This window comes from Scyliorhinus canicula, chromosome 13 (assembly GCF_902713615.1).
Source record: "Scyliorhinus canicula chromosome 13, sScyCan1.1, whole genome shotgun sequence".
Classification (NCBI taxonomy): domain Eukaryota; kingdom Metazoa; phylum Chordata; class Chondrichthyes; order Carcharhiniformes; family Scyliorhinidae; genus Scyliorhinus; species Scyliorhinus canicula.
The window spans coordinates 71,964,483-71,986,605 of NC_052158.1; the positions used below are offsets into that span (position 1 = coordinate 71,964,483).

General features: G+C 49.4%; 1 protein-coding gene across 2 annotated transcripts in view; it reads left to right on the forward strand.

Annotated features, from left to right (window-relative positions):
• Positions 1–3,061: 3,061 nt before the first annotated feature.
• LOC119976128 (rho guanine nucleotide exchange factor 4-like) overlaps positions 3,062–22,123 on the forward strand; it is a 75,759-nt gene continuing 56,697 nt past the window's right edge. Inside the window, exon 1 of one of the 2 annotated variants that reach the window (XM_038816315.1) lies at positions 3,062–3,210. In XM_038816315.1, the coding sequence (XP_038672243.1) occupies positions 3,154–3,210 (57 nt within the window). In that variant the 5' untranslated portion in view covers positions 3,062–3,153. Of the gene's footprint in view, positions 3,211–18,349; positions 18,551–22,123 lie in introns of those variants that run through there. The other variant, XM_038816314.1, reaches the window with a different exon arrangement.

The window sequence follows — 22,123 nt, forward strand, 5'->3', positions numbered from 1 at the left end:
AACCAGTTTTGTAGCTCTTCTGTTCCAGGACAAATTGAGTTTTAGGGACCTGATTTTTAGTTCTTTTGATTTGTGTGCTAGACACCTGTGATATGCCAGTAGAATTTGCTGAAAAATACATGACAGTGTTTGTATAAATTCTCTTTGTACGTGAATGGTTGTTTACATAAGCACTTCAAGCACGATATGGGGAAATAAAATGTTTTCAATGTGTCAAAGAATTATTGTTTGGTATTTACAGCCCGAATCAGTGCATTTTTACTAATTGTCTGCTTATTCCAAAGTTGCCTCAAAAATGTCTCCAGAATTCACACCAAAGTGCTTACCTTCACCATGCCTTCTGAGAGCCAGATTTCAGAAATTTAGATGAAAAAGAAGCAAATGCTGGAATTGCAAGCTAAGCCCATCAGCACCCAAGTGAGAAGTGATGTTTAATGTATGGAGAGCCTCTGCAAAAACAGTTTTATCTCTCCCACTGAAATGAATGGGGAGGCAGTGGTGTAGTGGTATCATCGGCAGACTAGTAATTCAGAGACCAGAGTGATGCTCTGGGAACCCGGGTTCTAATCCTGCCATGGCAGAATTCAATACAAATCTGCAATTAAAAGTTTAAAGGTGATCATGAAACCATTGTCGATTGTCGTAAAACCCCATCTGGTTCACTAATGTCCTTAAGGAAAGGAAATCTGTTGTCCTTATCTGGTTTGACCTACATGTGACTCCAAATCCACATCAATGTGATTGACTCTTAAATGCCATCAGGGTTGGGCAATAAATATTGGCCCAGCCAGCGATGCCCACATCCCATGAATGAATTTTTAAAAAGAGTCCTAATATTTAGGCTGCTAAAATTCAAGGGAATCGCCTCAAATTAAATCTTGTGTCCATAAAAAACATAAGGCAAGTTGAGGATAGGAAAAGATTGTCAGGTCATTGACATACAGCCCCTTTATGTCTTGGGCCTTCTATTTTCACATTTTGAATACGTCAAGAATATGTTTCCTTTAATTACTCTTCCTGACACATCCGCACATTTGTCATTCTTTAAATAGTAATCATGAAGTCCTTCATTCTGTTTCAAGTCCACTCCTTTTTTTGATTTGTTCATGGGATATTGGTGTTGCTGGCTGGACCAGCATTTACTGTCCTCTGAGGGGATTTAAGAGCCAACCACATTGTTGTGGATCTGAAGTCACATGTAGACCAGGCCAGGTCCACACTCACTCTTACCAACTTTTACAGATGTACCATAGAAAGCATCCTATCTGGCTGCATCACTGCCTGGTATGGCAACTGCTCGGCCCGAAACTTCAGAGAGTCGTCACACGAACCCGCTTCCCATCCATTGACTCTATCTACACCTACCGTTGCCTTGGGAAAGCGGGCAGCATAATCAAAGACCCACCTAGCTTACTCACTCTTCCAACTTCTTCCATCGGGCAAGAGATACAAAATTCTGAGAACACACAAAAAGATTCAAAAACAGCTTTTTTCCCACTGTTACCAGACTCCTAAACAACTCTCTTATAGACTGACCTGATTAATGCTACACTCCTGTATGCTTCACCCAATGCTGGTGTCTATGTATTTACATTGTGCACCTTCTGTTGCCATATTATGCAGTTCCTTTAATTTTCTTTTCATGTACTAAATGCTCTGTGCGAGCTGCTCGCAGAAAAATACTTTTCACTGTACCTCAGTACACATGACAATAATTCAATCTAAGTAAAACCGACAGATTTAGTTCCCTCAAGGACATTAGCAAACCAGATGGGGATTTGGAAAATCAACAATGGTTTCACAGTCATCATTAGATTTTTAATTTTGGATTTTTTAATTGAATTCAAATTCCACCATCTGCCGTGATGGGATTGAAGCCCGGGTTCCCAAAGCATGATTCTGGATCTCTGGATTACTAGTCCAGCAACAATATCGCTATGCCACTCCTCACCCAAATAAACCTGTAAGCTTGGTTCCTTGGCTCAAAGCAATACATTGCTTTCCCTTAATCCTCTCAAAGGTCTGTATTTTATGTGGGGAGGGGTGGTGGACCTGCATAAAAGTCACTGGTAAGTTCACCTGCATTTGCCCCGCAGCCAAAATTGGGTATTGGGCCTTTAACTGACTTGAGGTGCACCATCCGTTTCACCCCCCCCCCCCCCCCCCCCCCCCCCCCCCCCACCCCCTCTTTGGAGTGGAAATGCCAACTCTGTGAACTGTTTCCCAATCAGACAGGTAACAGTAACAATTATTTTGGTTAGCAGCACCCCACAGAGTTCTGTCCCTGACAATGAGCAGCATGATGCCTGACACTAGGTTGGCAGGCTCCCCCTAGAGGGTTGGGGTGGCAGGGATCGTCAAGGCAGGAGTGGGGGAGGGGAAGCAGAGTTGGGGGGGGGTCTCCAATGGACACACAAGGAGCCACCTCAGTCTGCCAACAATGCCATCGGGCAGCCTGGACACGAGATGCCAGCCTTCCCCGCCACAGGTAAAGCACCTGTTGGTGTGGGAGGGAATGTGGTGGACAAGCAGCAACAACCATGAGGCCCAATTTTACATCCTCCACACCTGCCAACGCACCCAATGTAAGCATATTTTGGGAAATATTACATTGTGTTCACAGTACAATAACAGACCACTTACCTTGACTGGACTACGTCTGTTTTTATGGTGCACACCAGACTCTGCCGTACCCTGCTTCAACTATTGCTATCAGATGGTACCCTCTGTTTGATTTTTCCCACGTGTATCTAGCTTGCTACTGAATACAACTATGTTGTTTGCCTCAACTAATCTGAGTGACGATAAGTTCCACGATCGAAGGTAAAGGATGGAATCATGCCAAAATAATTTCAAGTGTCAGTTCCGGTGAAACAAACGGGGCAAATCCTGCCAGCAGTCGTGGTTGGAAATCCCAATGAATATTGAGCCTCTTTAACAAAAGTATTTTCCGCCACGTAAATCCCGCTGCGGTCGTGGCAGCCTCCCATTGATTTGCTCGCCTTAGAGGAACTTAATCATTGCAATCAGTGGGGAACTCCATTTAGACATTTCCCGGCAGTTGTTCTAGTTCCAGTTGGAGGGTGGGCATGGAGGCTGGCTGCCAGGAAGCTTGCACCTAGACGTTTTGAGGGAGTCCTCACCAAACTACTGATGGAATGCAGCAGAGGGAGGGTAACGTCCTTTACTCGTGTTCCCACTGTGATGAAGGTAAGAAATTGGTACAGAGATTGAATGTTATATCTGTTGCAGTAAGGTTTTTTTGAAAGCCTTGGTTGAGGTATATTTTGTTGCAGTAATATTATTAAAGAACCGAGGTTAAGGCATCCAGACTCCGTGTCTGCTAAAGCTGTAACTAAGAAGTCATAAAAGGTGAGGTCATGATTAATTTTAACCATTTACTTGTTTACAGAGAGATGTCTAATGCAATGTTTTTTTATGATTGCTGGTGATTTACTGGAGTACAGATAATTTATGGGAGTGGTGTTTACACCTAGCCAAACAGGTGATGGAACATCATAGTGGGATACAAATGCTATAATTAATGGGAGGAGCCAGATCTGTCTGTAGTTTGGTAGTTTTCTAGAGGATTTTAAGTTTAACAGCAGTTTTGCCAAATACTGCTAGGTTGAGGCAGCACATACTGAATCTGCTCTTGAAAGAAACTCTCTCCAAAGTCTCTGCACAAGTAAACATGTTCTGTTAACTTTATTTGTAAGTGGCATCTAAACTGTATTGGAGTTGCTTGGTTGGAATATTTACAGTGAAGCTGTATGGTGTAAGGTGACGTTTTTCCTTTTATTTATGAACTGTTAAACTGATAATTGTAAGGCTATTCAGCTGGATTCTCCACTGGTTGATCCTCCATTCCGCCGGCAGCGCACTCATGCTTGTCGATTTCCCGATGGCGTGGGGTGCCAATAATGTCATACCTCATTTAATTACCTGCAAAGACATCAACATGGTAAAATAAACATTTCCCCCCCAGCCCAATCTTCACACACCTCAACCATACAACAACAATCCGCTCCCCTCCCCCCCTTGGAATACTGCATCTGCTGACATTTTAATTAACCCCAAGAAAGTCGACGAACGGCTGCCACCTCCGGGTGAACCCTAACATTGACCCTCTTAAGGCGAACTTTATTTTCTCAATACTGAGAAACCCAGCCATGTCACTAACCCAGGTCTCTACACTCGGGGGCTTCGAGTCCCTCCACATGAACAAGATCCGTCTCCGGGCTACCAGGAAGGCAAAGGCTAAGACGTTGGCCTCGTTTGCCCCCTGAACTCCTGGATCTTTCGACACCCCAAAAGTCGGACCTCCGGACTTGGCACCACCTGTGGTTTTAGCACCATGGACATTGCCTGAGCAAAATCCTGCCAAAACTCTCTAAGCTGCGGGCATGCCCAAAACATGTGGACATGATTTGCTGGGCTTACCTCGCACATCTATCCTCAACCCCGAAGAACTTCCGAGATTTGCAAGGGGTGCCGGAAAAGGTTTCTTGGGATGCTGTTTTCACCAAAATTGGTCTTTAAATTTCAATTCATTCAATGACTGCTCCTATTATTCAGCACCCCCACCCCCATTGCCAGCTTTGGTGTAATAACAGTTTTATCTTCTTAATCCTTTTTGGATGGCTGCAGCATGGATCGACAATTTTTCATACCAATTGTAGCATTTAATGAATTTTTTAAGGTCCTTTTTGATTGTCAATTTATCCATTCTTAACAAATAATTCTCCATTCAACAAACTTAAATTCTCACAAACAATTGGTACAAATTACCAATTATTTAAATGTTCGCTGTATTGGTAAATAATGGAATGAGGACCCAAAGAAAATGTACCATCTTGAAGTTATTAGGACCTTGATATAACATTCAGCCCATATAGGCAATATAGGTCATTTTCTCTGACTGGGGAATCTAGAACATGGAGGCACTTTCTAGGAAAAGGGCTTATGGTATGGCAAACATCTGGGTGGGTTGGTGAGAAATCTATAGGGCGGAATTCTCAGCTCCCCATGTGGCCTGGGAAAATCGTGGGAGGGCCTCCCAACATTTTTTACGCGCCCCCTCGATTCTCCCCCCCTCTCGGAAAAATTGGCGCTCGCTGTTTTTCACGGCGAACGGTGATTCTCCGACCCCGATGGGCCGAGCAGCTGGCCCTTCATGCCCGTTTCACCACGGAGGCAACCACACCTGGTCGCTGCATTCGTGAAGCGGGCGCCAGATGCCCGTTTGGGGCATCTAGGGGCCCGATTTGGACGGGAGCACCGCGACTGTGCTCCAGAGGGGACAGGCCTGCGATCGGTACCCACCGATCGTCGGGCCAGTATCCAAAACGGACGCACTCTTTCCACTCACCATGGCCGAGTACATGACGGCCTCCCCGATTTTTGGCCTTAGCGGGTAATACCGCCCATAGAGTCTGTTTTGGTTACATTTGTTATTTACATTGATGTCTGACCACGGTTTGCCAGCTGGTTCAGGTGTACTGATTTTTTACCCTGAGTGTTAGAGTGTAAGATAATTGTTTTATCTTCCCGAATTTGTATGTGTTTGTAAAGATAGAGGGCGGTATTCTCCGCTAAGGCCAAAAATCGCGGAGGCCATTGTGAACCATGGCCGAGTTCACGACGGCATCGGGGCCCGCTCCCCGCAACTAATTCACCCCCACCCGGGGGGGCTAGGAGCGGGCCCCCGTCATTCCCAGCCGCGACCTCGGCCGCCAGAAATAACGCGCGAACGGCGCTTTTCATGATGTCATCTGCGCATGCGCGGATGATATCACCGCGCAGACGGCACGAACACGCGCATGCGCGGTGCTGTCTTTCTCCACCGCCGCCCAGCAAGACGTGTCGGCTTGACCTTGCCGGGTGGCGGAGGGGAAAGAGTGCATCCGTTTTGGATGCTGTCCCGACGATCGGTGGGCACTGATCACGGGCCTGTCCCCTCCGGAGCACAGTCGCGGTGCTCCCGTCCAAATCGGGCCCCTAGATGCCCCAACGGGCATCTGGCGCCCGTTTTACGAATGCAGCGACCAGGTGTGCTTGCTGCCGTGGTGAAACGGGCGTGAAGGGTCGGCCGCTCGGCCCATCGGGCTCGGAGAATTGCCGTTCGCCATGAAAAACGGCGAGCAGCGATTTTTCCGAGAAGGGGGTGGGGGAGAATCGCGGGGGGGGGGGGCGTAAAAAAATGTCGGGAGTCCCTCCCGCGATTCTCCCAGGCCGCGTGGGGAGCGGAGAATTCCGCTCAGAATTGGGGTGAAGGAATAGTGAATATTTGAGTCATTTCCTTGTTTGAATTGAGATCTTTCCGAACTTTTTGTCTGGTGTAATATAGTTCATTTTTCTTGTTCAATAACATTTTATTCTTTGTGTTGAAAAAACATCAACAGATTCCAATGAATTTATTTAATAACTTTGTTCCGCATTTAAAAAAATATATATTAGGGTCCATCACGCCAGGTTTAACTCTGGAATCTGACTTGTTCAGTAGTGACATGAGCTGGGGTCATAACAATTGCAATACCCTTCTCTGGGACATGCAACAAAAGGAGGCTCCATTTTCTCAACAGACAGACCTGTAAGTGGATGATTATATATATCTGGCTCCCAAGAGTAAGGAGCACAGTATTACCATAGATTCAAAGGCTGACGACAATAAAGAGGAAGCTGTTTAGCCCATCATATCCTTATTGTCTCCCGTGCCTGCTTTGCTCTGCAGCAATTTATTTTCTTCAGACATGTATCAATTCTGTTTTGTAAGTTATGATGGAATTCGCCACACCCTCAGGCAGTACATTCCAGATCCTAACCATTCGCTTGGTTAATCTTTTTCTCATCTTGTCGTTGGTTTTTTTACCAATCATCTTAACCTGGTGTTCTCAACTCTTCCACCAAAGGAAGCAGTTATACCTTATCTACTCTGTGCAGACCCTTCGTGATTTTGAACACATTAATCAACCGTTCCCTTAAACCTCCATTCCCTAAAGAGAACATCCCAGATTTGCAAATCTGAGGGAGGATTTGCCAGCATCCCAAATCATAGATTATCATAGAATTTACAGTGCAGAAGGAGGCCATTCGGCCCATCGAGTCTGCACCGGCTCTTGGAAAGAGCACCCTACCCAAGGTCAACACCTCCACCCTATCCCCATAACCCAGTAACCCCACCCCTAAGGGCAATTTTGGACACGAAGGGCAATTTAGCATGGTCAATCCACCTAACCTGCACATGTTTGGACTGTGGGAGGAAACCGGAGCACCCGGAGGAAACCCACGCAGACACGGAGAGGATGTGCAGGCTCCGCACAGACAGTAACCCAAGCCGGAATCGAACCTGGGACCCTGGAGCTGTGAAGCAATTGTGCTATCCACAATGCTACCGTGCTGCCCAAATGAGGGCAGGATTCTCCGTTTGGGAGATTATGGCCGGAATTCTCCATTCAGAGACTAATGTTGAAGCCGGGACTGAATCGGTGGACTTCGACAGCAACTAAATTGGCGTAGGTCCCGGAGCAATTCATGGGCTAGCACCAACGCCACATGTAAATGGAGCGATTACTAATGACAAAACAGTGCCCAATTCATCCAAGTCGGGATTGTCACTCGAGAGACTGACGAGGTGCAGCCGCATATCAGTACTCCACCCCACACACCCTCACCCCAGCCAACATGATGGCAGCACGAAGAACTGTTCCTTGTCCTTGGCTGTGGAGTTGCAGACCCTGATTGATGTCATGCAGAAGCTGGGCACACCCTGTTCCTCGGGGTAGGAAGGAGGGAAGGACCTGCCACCCGCCGGGAGTCTGGGCGCAGGTGGCAGAGGTCCTGAGCGGTGTGAGCCACACCGCCAGAACTAGCCAGCAGTGCTGGAAGAAGCTACACAACCTCCTCGGGGCAGCTAGGGTGAGTAGCCATACTGTGCCCCTGGTACCAACACCTGTCCCATACACCCACAATCTTCCCCTGCCGCCTCCCCAAATCCAGACGGCGATCGAACCCCACCTGCCGGCACTCTGCTCACACAGCACCCTGCATCACATGCCAGCACCCATTTTATCTGCCATGGCCAGGTACCCTGAGCACAAAGGCCACCAGCTGCCCACCAACTGTGCCGCACATGTCCAACTGCCTCCACTTTCTGTTCACACACAACTCCCACCCCCCCCCGGAGAAGCCGGCGCACAGAGAGATAGAGAAGACTGGAGGGGAACCATCGGACCTGCAGCCCCTCACCGTCGAAAAGCATCGGGCACTGGACCTAGTTGGTGAGCCCGGAGAGAGTGCAGTCGCCAAGGCTGAGGTCGGCATCGGACAAGCAAGAGAGCCTCCGCTGGGTTGCGGTGTCCCTATGACGCGCCTAGCACAACCCCCACACCACCCTCACACCACCTACACAACACCCCATCACACTCGCACCAACTACCTCACCACATCCAAACCACTCCACCACCCCCAGGCCACCCACCCCACTCCTCTACCCTCACAGCACCCCACTATTGCCACACCATCCCACCATGCCCACACCACCCTAGTCTGCAATCCAACTGTGCGTCATGCCAGCTGCAGGATCACCTAGCGACCCGGCGGGCCCTTTTGGATTCGCCTGCCCCCCCCCCCCCCCCCCCCCCCCCCACAGCTTACCACCCGAAGACAATACCGGAGCACTGCCTCCCGGGTACTGGCTGACCTGAGGGCTTGGCACAGTCCTAGAGGGAGGTGGTCCAGTCCCTTGTGCTCCATGGCTGAGAGCATTGACAACCTGGTTGAGACGAGAGCAGGCCTCCAGGACTGACAGTGCCAGGTGATGGGTGAGCCCCTGGAGCCCGCTCCTGCCTCACCCACCGTGCCAGGGAATAGCTCAAATCAGGGACCCTAATGGAGTTGGAGGTGATGGAGCCCATGGCCGGTGACTGCCGTGGGGGGTTGGGGGGCACCAGAACCCCCCCCTCCTGTCCCTGTCACATCTGATGGGTAGCGAAGAACAGGGTGACACCGCGCCACCTGGGACATCCAAGAGACTGCCAAGCCCGTCCAGGCATAGTTGCGCCAGAGTACGGCAGCCAAAGGGGACCCAGGTTACAGGGCGGGCATCGCAGCAGCCTGCCTCCACTCCTGATGGACCACCTGGGGATCCACCTAGACATAGCATGAGGGACCATAAGGGCAGAAAGTTAGACACAAGTTAGGTTGGCATAGGTGCAGCACATGGGACAGCGTTAAGGTAGGGCACAGACTTGGACAAAAAATGTTCGCCTTTTTATAGTAAACACCTGTGCACAAACCTTCCAACCTGCCTTGGTGTTCTGTCATAAGGGTGTGAGGAATGGACCGGCTGTGCTGGCTGGGTCGGGTTGGGCTGGCTGCAGAGGGGCGCTGTCGGGGCGAGTGGGAGGGGGGTGGCGAGGAGGGAAATGGGCAAAGGCCAGGGTCACCAGTTCTTCAGTCACCTCTCACCACCTAGTACCTGGCCACAACCCATCCCTATCCATTCAAATGCCCCCTTCCCCACACCCCATCCGGCACCCCAAAGGTTCAATGGGACCGTGTGGTGGAATGGCCAGCCTGCATGCAGGGATCATCCAGGTGAATGATGGAATGTGCTACTGTGGGCAGGAGACAAATGTTGTCGGACGATGCAGAGCACCAGAGCTCATCGCAGCACAGGTTGTCATCATCCTCTGTCCCATAGACCAGATGCGCTGTTACTGCCAACCCAGGGTCCGCACCGTGTAGTGTGACAGGTAGGAATCCCAGCTGCGGGGTGGGGAGGGCTTCGTGCCGCCTGCCAGGCCCCCTAGTCAGCGAACATGGAGTCGATTAGAGCATCATATGCATGCCAGCCCTGGAGGCGCTATGCGGCCTCCTGAGCCTGCCCGGAGTCCATGCCCTGGCCCTCCCCCATCAACCTTGTCGGATGAGGCCTGACGTTCGTCCTCCTCCTCAAGCATGTCACCCCTCTGCTGAGTGATGTTGTGGAGGAAGCAGCAGGCCACTAATGCTATACTGGTGGGCATTTCCAGAGTTGAACCTCTTTGGGCCACCTGGGTGATGGCGGCGAACCCCATTGCCCGGGCATCCTGGTGGACGCGGTCCACATTGAAGTTGAAATATTGTGCAGAGCAGGCATACAGGGCCTCCGTGATGGCACAGATGCATCTGTGCACCGAGACCTGCGAGATCCCAGACAGATCCCCATTCAGCGGCTGGAACAACCCCATGGCATAAAGGTTTAGGTGACCGTCACCTTGACAACCACAGAGAGCGAGTGTCCTCCCCCCCTAGTCCCGCGGTACCAGGTGCCCCATGGCCCGGCAGATATGCCCTATGGTCCCCCTGCTCAGCAGGAGTCTTAGACGACATGCTCAGTCAGCAGGTCCTCGAATGAAAGGCGCTGCCGGCACACATGCCGGGGCCTCAAGTGGCGCCTCCTTCCCACTTCCTCCTCCGCCTGTTGGGCAGTCAGCTCTCCATCCTCACCAGCTAGCTCCTGTTCCTCTGGGACAGGCTCCACTGCTGCATGATCCTCCCCAAAGAGCTCCTGCCCGTACAGCCTCAGTGCATCTCCCAGGACTGCAGTGGCTAGTATGATGGCAACCATTCCTGGCTGAATTCTGAAGTCCATTATCTGCAGGGGGGTAAAAGGCAAACATGTTAGCATGGTGCATACCCCCATACCCAACCAGATTCAACCAGGTTCTGTGATCCCGGCCTGCACTCCCAAGACCTGCCCCCAAATATCCCTCTGCACCCCCCCCCCCTCAAACCCGGCCCCAGGTTCCGTTGGTGCCCAGCACTGTGGGGCGCCTCTGGTCCCAGCACCTGTCCCTGCTGGCAGGGATTCTGGTGGCTGGCATTACACATGCCAGCGGTATGTTCTGCTGCTCCTGTGTGGCACCCTCCTGTAGGGGCGACTGTGGGCCCTTGAGTGGGCCACGTGATGCCCTTCTGGCGGGTGGTGTCTGTTGGTGGGGTGGAGGGAGAGTCTGGAGGTAGGGGGGTGTGTGGGTGCACCCATACGGCCAGTTACACTGAGCGTAACCAGGGGCCACGGTGGACGGTCAGTGGGGTGTTCAGCAAGATGGCTACCTTGTAGGTCATGGCAATGGTGGTCCATGCCTGGACACCACTCCGGACCATCCCCTTTCAACCCCTACTGCACTCCCCCCAAAACATTGGCAAATGTCACCATTTACCTTCCTCCACCCCTACACCCTGTTTCCTGTAACTCATGTTCCCCTCTACACCATGAGATTTTATTTTATGCAATGGCCTTTCATAGAATCCCTACAGTGCAGAAGGAGGCCTTTTGGCCCATCAAGTCTGCACCGGCCCTGGGAAAGAGCACCCTATTTAAGTCCACGCCACCACCCTATCTCTGTAACCCAGTTACCCTCTCTAACCTTTTGGACACTAAGGGGCAATTTATCATGGTCAATCCACTTAACCTACACATCTTTGGACTGTGGGAGGAAACCAGAGCACCCGGAGGAACCCATACAGACACGGAGAGAAAGTGCAAACTCCACACAGGCACCCAAGGCCGAATTGAACCCGGGTCCCTGCCACTGTGAGGCAGCAGTGCTAACCAATGTGCCACCGTGCCGACCATGCGGTACCTTGATGTGGTACCTTATCAAATGTCTTCTGGAAATCCAAATACAGTGGCTGTCATTTAGCGGTTGCATTAACCACAGGCACAAATTCCATGTTGCCATTTTACCTTGCGAGAGGCCAAGCGCAATCTCAAAATGAGAACTTCCCCAGGCTCCATAATTAGGTTCATACTCTGGAAGGACGTGACCCCAATTTTACGTTCACAGGCTCCCCTTCATCCTCAGTGCATGTTACTCCTTCAAAGAGCTGCAAGAAATTGGTTAAACATGTCCTCCCTTTCGCAAAAAATCGCATTTCCCGATTATCTTGAGTTTTTCTAAGTGCCCAGCCAGAAACTCCTTAATGATTAAGTCTAGCACCTTCTCCACAACAGACAACAAGCTAACTGGCCCTAGTTTCATATGTTATGCCTCCCTCCCTTCTTGAATAGAATTATATTTGCTACTTTCAGTTTGATGGAACCTTTACAGAATTTATTGAATTTGGGAAAATTAACACTAACGCATCTACTATCTCATTAGCCACCTCTTTTAAGGCCCTAAGATGAGGTCCATCAGGGCCTCCCGGAGACCTGTGAGCCCACAGGTCCATCAATTTCCTCAGGACTGTTGCCCTAATAATTGTAATTTCACCAAGTTCCTCTCTCCCTTATCATAGAATTCATAGAATTTACAGTGCAGAAGGAGGCCATTCGGCCCATTGAGTCTGCACCGGCTCTTGGAAAGAGCGCCCTACCCAAGGTCAATACCTCCACCCTATCTCCATAACCCAGTAACCCCAGCCAACACGAAGGGCAATTTTGGACACTAAGGGCAATTTATCATGGCCAATCCACCTAACCTGCACATCTTTGGACTGTGGGAGGAACCCGGATCACCCGGGGGAAACCCACGCACACACGGGGAGCATGTGCAGACTCCGCACAGACAGTGACCTAAGCCAGAATCGAACCTGGGACCCTGGAGCTGTGAAGCGATTGTGCTAACCACTATGCTACTGTGCTGCCCCATCTTTACAGCTATTATTGGAATGTTTTTTGTATCTTCTATAATGAAGACAGAAGCAAAATATTTGTTCATTTAATCAGCCATTTCCTTCTGATTTACCATTAGCTCCCTATTGTCACTCTCTTGAGGACCAACACTCATTACGCACTCTTTTCCTTTGTAAAATACCTACACTCAATTTTTGCACTTTGGCTAGCTTCCTCTCATTACTCTAACTTCTTTCTCCTGATTAACCTTTTGCTCATTCTCTGCCATTCGTTATGTTCTGACCAACCATCTAACACGCCACTCATCTTCGATTTTTCCTTACGTTTGATACTTTACTTAACTTCTTTAGTTAACTGGGGTGGTTGTTCTGTCACTTTGAATTTTTCTTTCTAGGAGGAATATTAGAGATAAGCAGATAACCCGTTGAGTGGGAAGCCCAAGGGATCAGATGGAGCACCAATTTTATGCTCTGCCCAAAAGGGGTGATTTTAATCTATCCCACCATTCAAGGAGCTGAAGGGTTGAGTGCAATGTTTGTTTGACACCCCCTCCAAATTTACTCTCCATTGAACCCGACAAGTAATATTGAGTGGGATGTAAAATTAGCATTCTACCCAATCGCATGCTTTTCTAACTTGGTTACTGTAGTAATCCACGGGAGGCAGGAGTTCCGTCACCACACCAATATTTATTTACAATAATGATATTACAGGAGCAGCTACAAACAGTGTGCTAGCAGTCCAGTCAACTTAAGACTGCTCACAAAGCCTACACAGGTGCTTATATGGGCCCCCTCAATGAGCTATAATTGAGGGAGCTCGTACTCCAATTGGCCAACCAATAAAGCCAATTGGAGTTCATTACACCCCTCCCCCCCCCCAAGGTCCGAGGAATTCCTGCCAGCTGGCATTCCTCTGAGCTTCTTCCTGCTCCTCGTGTCTGGGTCTGTCACCTCTGTGTCGTCCGCCGGGTCGTTGTCCGAAGTGGGCGGGGTGTACCTTATAGGTGCCCGTCTTTTCCTTGACGACCTCCTTGGAAGTTGTTCTTCCTCCTCCTCGGGGAGAGGTGTCGCGGCGGCCTCGTCGAGTGTGTCCATCTCCGACTCTGATGACTGGATGGCGGGGTCGGGAGAAATTGCTCGGGGCTGGGGTGTGGGTATCCTTTCCGTCTGGGCTATCCCAGCTTGAGGTGGTCCTGCTTCGCCTGCCTCCAGGTGTGGTTCCGCTGCCCTTATTTGGTCTAGGTGTTTCTTCAGCACCTTACCTCCTAGGTAAAAAGATTTCTGAAACCTCATAGGATATGGGCCCTGTTTGGGACTCTACCGTGCCTTTGGCCCACGTTGGTCCATTCCCAAAATTCTTGACCCAAACCGGTGCCCCCACCTGGAAATGTCTCTGCTGCCGACTATTATCATGCCCCCTGCATTGGGCCTCCTGTTGTTTCTCCACTTTCCCCGTTAATTTTGGGAAAAGGAGACTCAGCTTCGTTCGCAGCCGCCTTCCCATTAAGAGTTCAGCTGGCGGTATGCCCGTTGTGGAATGCGGTGTGGTCCTGTAATCAAACAGCCAGCGGGAGAGCTTTGTGTCTATTGACGCTGCCGGCTGCTTCTTGAGTCCCGCTTTAAGTGTCTGGACTGCTCTCTGCCAGGCCGTTGGTCACTGGATGGTAAGGGGCCGTTTTGATGTGACGGACTCCGTTTTCCTTCAGGAATTTTCTAAATTCCCCACTTGTGAATGCCGTTCCGTTGTCCGACACCAATACCTCCGGAAGTCCATGTGTTGCAAACGAGGCCCTGAGCTTTTCAATTGTCGACGCTGTGCTTGCCGTGCTTACCCGGTGGACGTCCAACCATTTGGAGTGGGCGTCCACTATCACCAAAAACATTGAGCCCATGAAAGGGCCGGCGTGGTCAATATGCAGGCGGGTCCACGGTCTGCCTGGCCATTCCCACGGGTGCAATGGCGCTGCTGGTGGCACTCTTTGCCCCTGTTTGCACTCCTGGCACCGACGTACCAAGGCTGCTATGTCTGTGTCCAAACCTGGCCACCAAACATAGCTTTGAGCTAGCATCTTCATTTTAGACACCCCTGGTGTCCGTGATGTAACTCAGTTAAGATTGCCTGATGGCCCTGAGCTGGGATGATTACCCGGGCTCCCCATAGTAGGATACCGTCTTCCACGGTTATTTGGTCCCTTCTGCTCCAGTATGGGTGCATCTGGGGCTCCACTGGTCTTTCCAGTTCCCCTGTTAGCAATAAATGCTTCATCTTGGCTAAAACTGGGTCTTTTTGCGTCCACAACTGAATATGTTGTCCAAAAAATTTTGAGTCATTACTGTCTCCTCTACTTTTGGTATTTGCAGCGGAGTGTCCGGGAGGGGAAGTCTGCTCAAAGCATTTGCATGTACTACTTGCATTCCCGGTCTGTGCTCCAGAACGTATCTATATGCCGCCAGTAGCAACGCCCAGCGTTGGATTCTAGCTGATGCAATCGGGGGTATTGACTTGTCTTCTTTTAATAACCCTAATAACGGCTTATGGTCCGTCACTATGGTGAATTTCCGCCCGTACAGATACTGGTGAAATTTTTTTTACTGCGAATATCACCGCCAGTCCTTCCTTCTCGATTTGGGCGTACTTCCTCTCAGCCATCGCCAAGGTCCTCGAAGCATCGGCTATTGGCTGTTCTTCCCCATTCCTTCCTCTATGGGCTAAGATGGCTCCTACCCCGTAGGGGGATGCATCACAAGTGACCACCAACTCCTTCCTTGGGTCATAATGCTCTAGGACATTTTTGGATGACAGCTGTTCCTTAATGTCCCTAAATGCTTGGTTTTGGCGGGTGGGCCATTTCCATTCTTGCCCCTTTTTTAGTAGCTGGTGGAGGGGTTCGAGGATGGACGCCCTATTTTCTATAAATTTTCCATAATAGGTTACCAACCCTAGAAATGATCGTAACTCCTGGACCGTGGTGGGAGCTGGGGCTTCTTTTATTGCCCTTACTCGGTCTTCTAATGGATGTGTGCCCGACTCGTCTACTTTATATCCCAGGTACGTCACTTGTGGGGCCAGAAAAACACATTTTTCCCTTTTTAGCCGTACGCCTGCCTTTGTGAAACGCCTGAGCACTTCCTCCAGGTTCCTTAAGTTTGTCCTACCCGTGATTAAGACATCGTCCAAATAAATCGCCACCTGCGGTAGTCGCTGCAGAATATTTTCCATCGTACGCTGGAATATAGCGCAGGCTGATGACACTCCAAAAGGTAGCCTAGTATAACGAAAAAGGCCCTTCAGGGTGTTGATCGAAGCGAACTTCTGGGAACCCTTGTCCAGTTTTAACTGCAGGTAGGCGTGGCTCATGTCTAGTTTCGTGAACAACAGCCCACCTGCCAATTTGGCATATAGGTCGTCTATTTTCGGGATTGGGTATTTGTCCAGCAGTGCGTATTTGTTTACTGTCTGTTTGAAATCTCCACAGAGACGTATTGAGCCGTCTGGCTTCAAAATTGGTACCACTGGCGCTGCCCATTCAGAGAACTGTACTGGTCTGATAATGCCGTCGCGCCGTAACCTTTTCTATTTCGTCATCTACTTTCTTCCTTAATGCAAAAGGTACCGGCCTGGCCTTACAAAATTTCGGAAGGGCTTCTGGGTCCACGTGCAAAGTTGCTTTGGCGCCTATGATTTCCCCCAAACCTTCCTGGAAGACCGGGTATTTTTGGAGTACTCCACTCAACTGCCCGCTTCTACTCTGGAAAATTTTCATCTAATCTAATTTTAGGTCTTTCAGCCAGTTCCGTCCAATTAAGCTCGGTCCAGAGCCCTCTACTATCGTCAACGGTAACCTGAGCAATTGTTTCTCATATTCCACAGGTACATGAGTCGTGCCTAGAACTTCCAGGGGTTCCCCCGTGTAGGTTTTAAGTTTCATCGATGTTTTTGTTAGGGTTAGTGGCTGGAGTCCATCTTTGATTTTTCTAAATGCTGCCACTCCCATTACTGATACGGCCGCACCCGTGTCTATTTCCATTATTATCGGCCGCCCGTTCACCCGTGGGGTAATCCTAATGGGTTCTGCTTTCTTCGTTGTAATATTATATAATTATTCCCCTTCGGAGGAGGATGGGGCATCTGGGTTGTGTACTTCCCTGCATCCCCACCTGCTATTCTTCTTTTTCCACCTCCTAGGGTTTCTGTCATTGTTACCCCACTCTGTCTGGTGCCAGAAACGGTCCTCCTCTGTTGGGGGAGCCTCAGCCGGTACTTCCCTCTGTCTCCAGTTAGTCCTGGCAGACTTGGGGGCAGTTCTGGGGTTTTCCTTTTTCCCTCTATTCCTCAGGTTTTTCCTGAGAGCGGCTATCTGGTAGCAGGACCCGTTGTGGTAGTCCCTCTCACAGGTATCTACCTCCATTGGCGTGCCCTGTAGTTCCTGCGCCCCACTTGCCGCCTTTTCTAGGGACAGTGCGAGCTGTAACGCCTGCCTGCAGTCTAGCTCTGTTTCCACCAACAGGCGTTTCTGTATTGTGAGGTCGTTTATACCACACACTAACCGGTCCCGAAGCATTTCATTTAGCGTCGGGCCGAACTCTCATTTTTCCGCCAGCCTTCACAGGCGGGTCAAGAAATTCGTGACTGACTCCCTGTCTTCCTGCTTCGCTGTGTACAATCTGTACCTACGCAAAATGAGGGGTGGTTTTGGGTCGTAGTGCTCTTTCACCAATTCGTTACTTCTTGGAAAGTTTTTGTGTCCGGCGGATCGGGATAAGTCAGACTACGTATAATGGCGAAAGCGGAGGGTCTGCATGCCGACAGCAGGATAAGCCGTCTCTTTTCGTCTGTCAGTATATCATTTGCCCGGAAGTAACAAATTCTCTCCATATACTGGGACCAGTCCTCAATAGCCGGGTCGAATGCCTCTAACCTCCCAAAAAACGGCATTTTTAAAATGGCAAGGCTTACCCTCCGAGTGGGTTAGCTGGTCTCCGCAAAATTCGTAGTTTACCTCGTCGCCACTGTAGTAATCCATGGGAGGCAGGAGTTCCGTCACCACACCAATATTTATTTACAATAACGATATTACAGGAGCAGCTACAAACAGTGCTGCTAGCAGTCCAGTCAACTTAAGACTGCTCACAAAGCCTACACAGGTGATTATATGGGCCCCCTCAATGAGCTATCATTGAGGGAGCTCATACTCCAATTGGCCAACCAATAAAGCCAATTGGAGTTCATTACAATTACTTAATTTGAAATTGCCCACAATAGGTTAAAACAAATGAGAAAAGTATTTTGAATACTGAAAATGCTGGAGAATTGTGACATCATTGGACTCTCAAGCTATGACTCTGAACTGTCGTGTCCTACTCTTACCATCCAGTCTTCGATATTTAATACGCATTGCGACTAAACATGAAGACAGTTTTGAGCACGCTTTAATATCGGAAAATGCCAGGCGAAAACTTCTCTTCATTTCCCAGCAAGGCAGAGGGGCAGCGCATGTCTCCCACTGGGGTGGGAATCCAGGACAAACTCCAGGACAAGTAAAGATAGCTATTGCTTTAAAAAGCAGCACCGTCCAAGTGATGAAGAAAGTAACTATGGCTGATGTTTTTTAGGTTGCAATTGGTAAACTATTGTACAACAAGTTACAGAAGTGACCTCTACATCAGCCTCTGTGTGATGTATTATGACATCTTTTGCACATCTGTAACCCAAGTCAACAGCTGACTGGTATAGCCCTAATGACGGTTCAAGTTTGTTGAATACCAATGTGGACTAAGACTGATTTCCTGATCCCAGCAAACTGGCCATCTAAATGTGCAGCTGGAAGCTTAATATGGAAAATTGGAATATTTTTCACATCTATTCTGACTACCACAGAGAATGAGCAGCCTTTTTAACTGTGTCAGATTGATAATAAATGCATGGGTAAGTATTGCTAATGAGTATATGTTTATTTTCCTTTGTAAAGAATTCATTTTGGTCTGTTATTAATAGAACAAACTTTTGGGGGGCTTTTATCTGAGAAGAGATTCTTCCTTTTTGCAAGTATGACGGCGTAAATGGGCCGACACGACGACTAATTCAGCCCGCAAAAGGGGCCAGCACGCACTGGAGCGGTTCATAGCGCTCCAGCTGCTGATCCTGGCGTGAGCTGGGCGCCGCGGGATCCGCGCATGCTCAGTGGCACCGGTGCCAATGCGTGCATGCTCAGTGCCTTACTTCAACGCGCTGGCCCCGATGCAACATGGCACAGGGCTACAGGGGCCGATGTGGAAGAAATGAGGCCCCCAGCCAGAGGGGCCGGCCCGCCGATCGGTGGGCCCCGATCACGGGCCAGGCCACATCGGAGGCTCCCCCGACGCATTCACGCCGAGTTTCCACCAGCTGAGAGCAGGTGTGGACGGCGCCAGCGGGACTCAGCATTTTTACGACGGCAGCTCAGCACAACCACACAGGGGCCAATGGCGCCGATTCTTCGCTCCGCAGAGAATCGTGTGCCGGCGTCGGGGCGGCGAGGCACGATTCGTGCCGGTCACGGGGATTCTCCGGCCTGGCCCTGGGCTGAGAGAATCCCGCCCAAAGTATTTAAATAGCCAGAACCCCATTACATAATTGGTGGGGGGAGTGGACAATCTCTCTGAAATTCCAAGCGCAAGTCATCATTTTGGTCTTTCACGATATTTGGCAAAGAGGGGCACAAAATCCCAGCCTGCATCTCAAAGCACCAGACAGAAACATTGACCTTTGGAACATGGCAAACACAAAGCTAGCAAATGGACTCAGTGGCAGAAATTCTTACACAGCACATTTAAATATCCCCCTTTAATTCACATCAACTAATTTAAAAAAACATTGCAAAATGTCGATCAACCAGTGAATGAATGTGTTTTGAAAGACACAGGTGATTTAGATGCAGTATTTAAAATTGTGAAAAGGATTTGAATAGCTTCAGAGAAGCTGCTTGCTCTGGAGGAAGAACTCTGAACAAGAGGGCACAATCTTCAAGTTAGGACTAGGCCATTTAGAAGCAAGGCCAGAAAGTGTTTTTCCTTCACACAACAGGTAGTATAAATGTCTGGATGCTGGGGCAATTAAAGTTTTCAATACTGAGTTGGATAGGATTATTATTGGGTAAGCAGGAACAAAGAGAAATTAAGGTATATATCAGTCAAGATTGGCCTATTTCTACCTCCATATATTAGCCAGAGGCTTTAACAGATCAAAAAAAACTTTGCAAGGTAGAACCCAGTAAATGTTATGACGCCCCACAGAATCAATACATCTAGGAAATTACAGTGGTTAGCTAATTTTCAATCAGCTCCAGGTGAGGTCACAGATCACCCGAATGCGAAGACAGTTATATTATTCCACTTGGCAGCGTTCTTGCATCTGAATCAGGAGGTTTGGGGTTAAATTCTGTTATGGGGGCGCCATTTTCAGAACCCCAAAATGTATCATGGAGTTCAACCATCCTCTCCCTTTAATGTATTGTTGCTTTTGAAGCACACGGCCTGGCCTCCAGGTGTGGTATTACAATTATGGACACGTGGGTTTTTAAACACAAAATAATGTTTATTCCATGAATTCAACTTAACCTTTTCAAATAAACAGTGGATCCCTTACCACCCCTTACTTCAAAGATAACCCCGAAAATAATACAACACTAAATAATCCCTCAAAATGTTCCTTCAAACCTTCAAAAGACTTAGCACCTTTAAACAGAAGCACATCAGGTTAAAAACATTACTATTATGAATTTAAATCACCCAAATGATTCAGAGATAGCCTTTCCTGCCAGAGATCACCGCAGATCCAGCTCACTGCAAACACAGACACACCCAAGGTCTTTTTCTCCATGCAGCTCTCAGCAAACCAGCCAGGCACTTTTCAGCTGCTCTCTCAAACTGAAACTAAAAGCAGAAGTAAGCTCAACTCAGCTATCCCCACCCTCTGACATCACTTCAGTAAATGAGCTGCTTCATTTCTTAACGGTACATTGCCCAAACATGCATTTCTTAAAGGTACTCTCACATGACAATTCTCACTTGAGAGACCTAAGACTAACATCTCGGTTAACACCTAAAGAATCAGAGGGTTGATGTGGTGTTTTTGCAGGAGACTCATCTGCGGATGAGGGACCAGACCAGACTGCAGAAGGTGTGGGTGAGCCAAGTTTTTCACTCGGGCTTCAACAGTAGGGCTCGGGGGGCAGCAATAGAATCAACAAACTGGTCTGTTTTTCGGCGGACAAGGTAATGGCAGACCCATACAGTAGGTATGTGATGGTTACAGGTGCCAGAGAGTGGTGAATCTTTGGAACTTTGCCGCAGAAGGCTGTGGAGGCCAAATCACTGAGTGTCCTTAAGACAGAGATAGATAGATTCTTGATTAATAAGAGATCAGGGGTTATGAGGAGATGGCAGGAGAATGGGATGAGAAAATGTCAACCATGATTGAATGGTGGAGCAGACCCGATGAGCTGAGTGGCCTAATTCTGCTCCTATGTCTTATCGTCTTATGGGATTCTCCATTGGCCAATGATGAAATCGTGGACGCCAGTTTCACATCAAATTGCAATTCTCCGGTATCTTGACAGCGGTATCAATGCGTTCCACTCCGCAAGTACAGTAAAAAATGTCGGCATATCATTAGGGGGCCCGACCCGGAATACTTTTGTGCTTCCACAATTCTCCGCCTCCACTAGGGGGAATTCCTGATAGTGAGGTTCATTTGTGATTTTAAAAATCGCAAAACTGGCGCCGTAGCTGATGAGTGAGAGAGAATGTAGAACACAGAGAGGTACAACCATCAAGGAGGCCCTAAGTGCCGAGTTGGCACCATACATCCATTTCAATGTGATCCGAGCCCACCAGGATGCCAGGGGAGCGGGGTTGACATCATCGCCAGATTGACCCAGGTCCAAGGGTTGATCGACGGGATGCATGTCCCCCTACGAGCACCTGCAGATGACAGGCTGCTCTTGACAAATTGATTCCACTCGATGAACGTGCAGCTGATATGTGACCATCAGATGTGCAACATGCACATCCGCGCCCGATACCCAGGACATGTGCACACTCGACGGTTCCAGGCCTCTTCGATCCCCCCCCCCCCCCCCCCCCCCCCCGTCCTGCCCAGGTTGGCTCCTGGGAGTCGGGGGTTATCCGCTACGGTCTTGCCTGATGACACCTATCCCCGAAGGCCACAGACTGTTGCGAAGACCCGCTACAACGATGCCTATACAATGAGCAGGGACATGATCGAGCGCTACTTCGGCATCCTGAAGATGTAGTACAGGTGCCCGGGCTATTCTGGAGGTGCCCATCGTGGTGGCCTGCTGCATCCTGCACAACATTGCGCAGCAGATGGGGAAACGTGCTGGAGGAGGATGAACTTCAGTCCTCATCCGACAAGGAGGATGCAGGGTAGGGCGAAGATGGACAGGACATGGGGCTTGCGCAAGCACAGGAGACTGCACAACATATGTGCCAGGGCCGA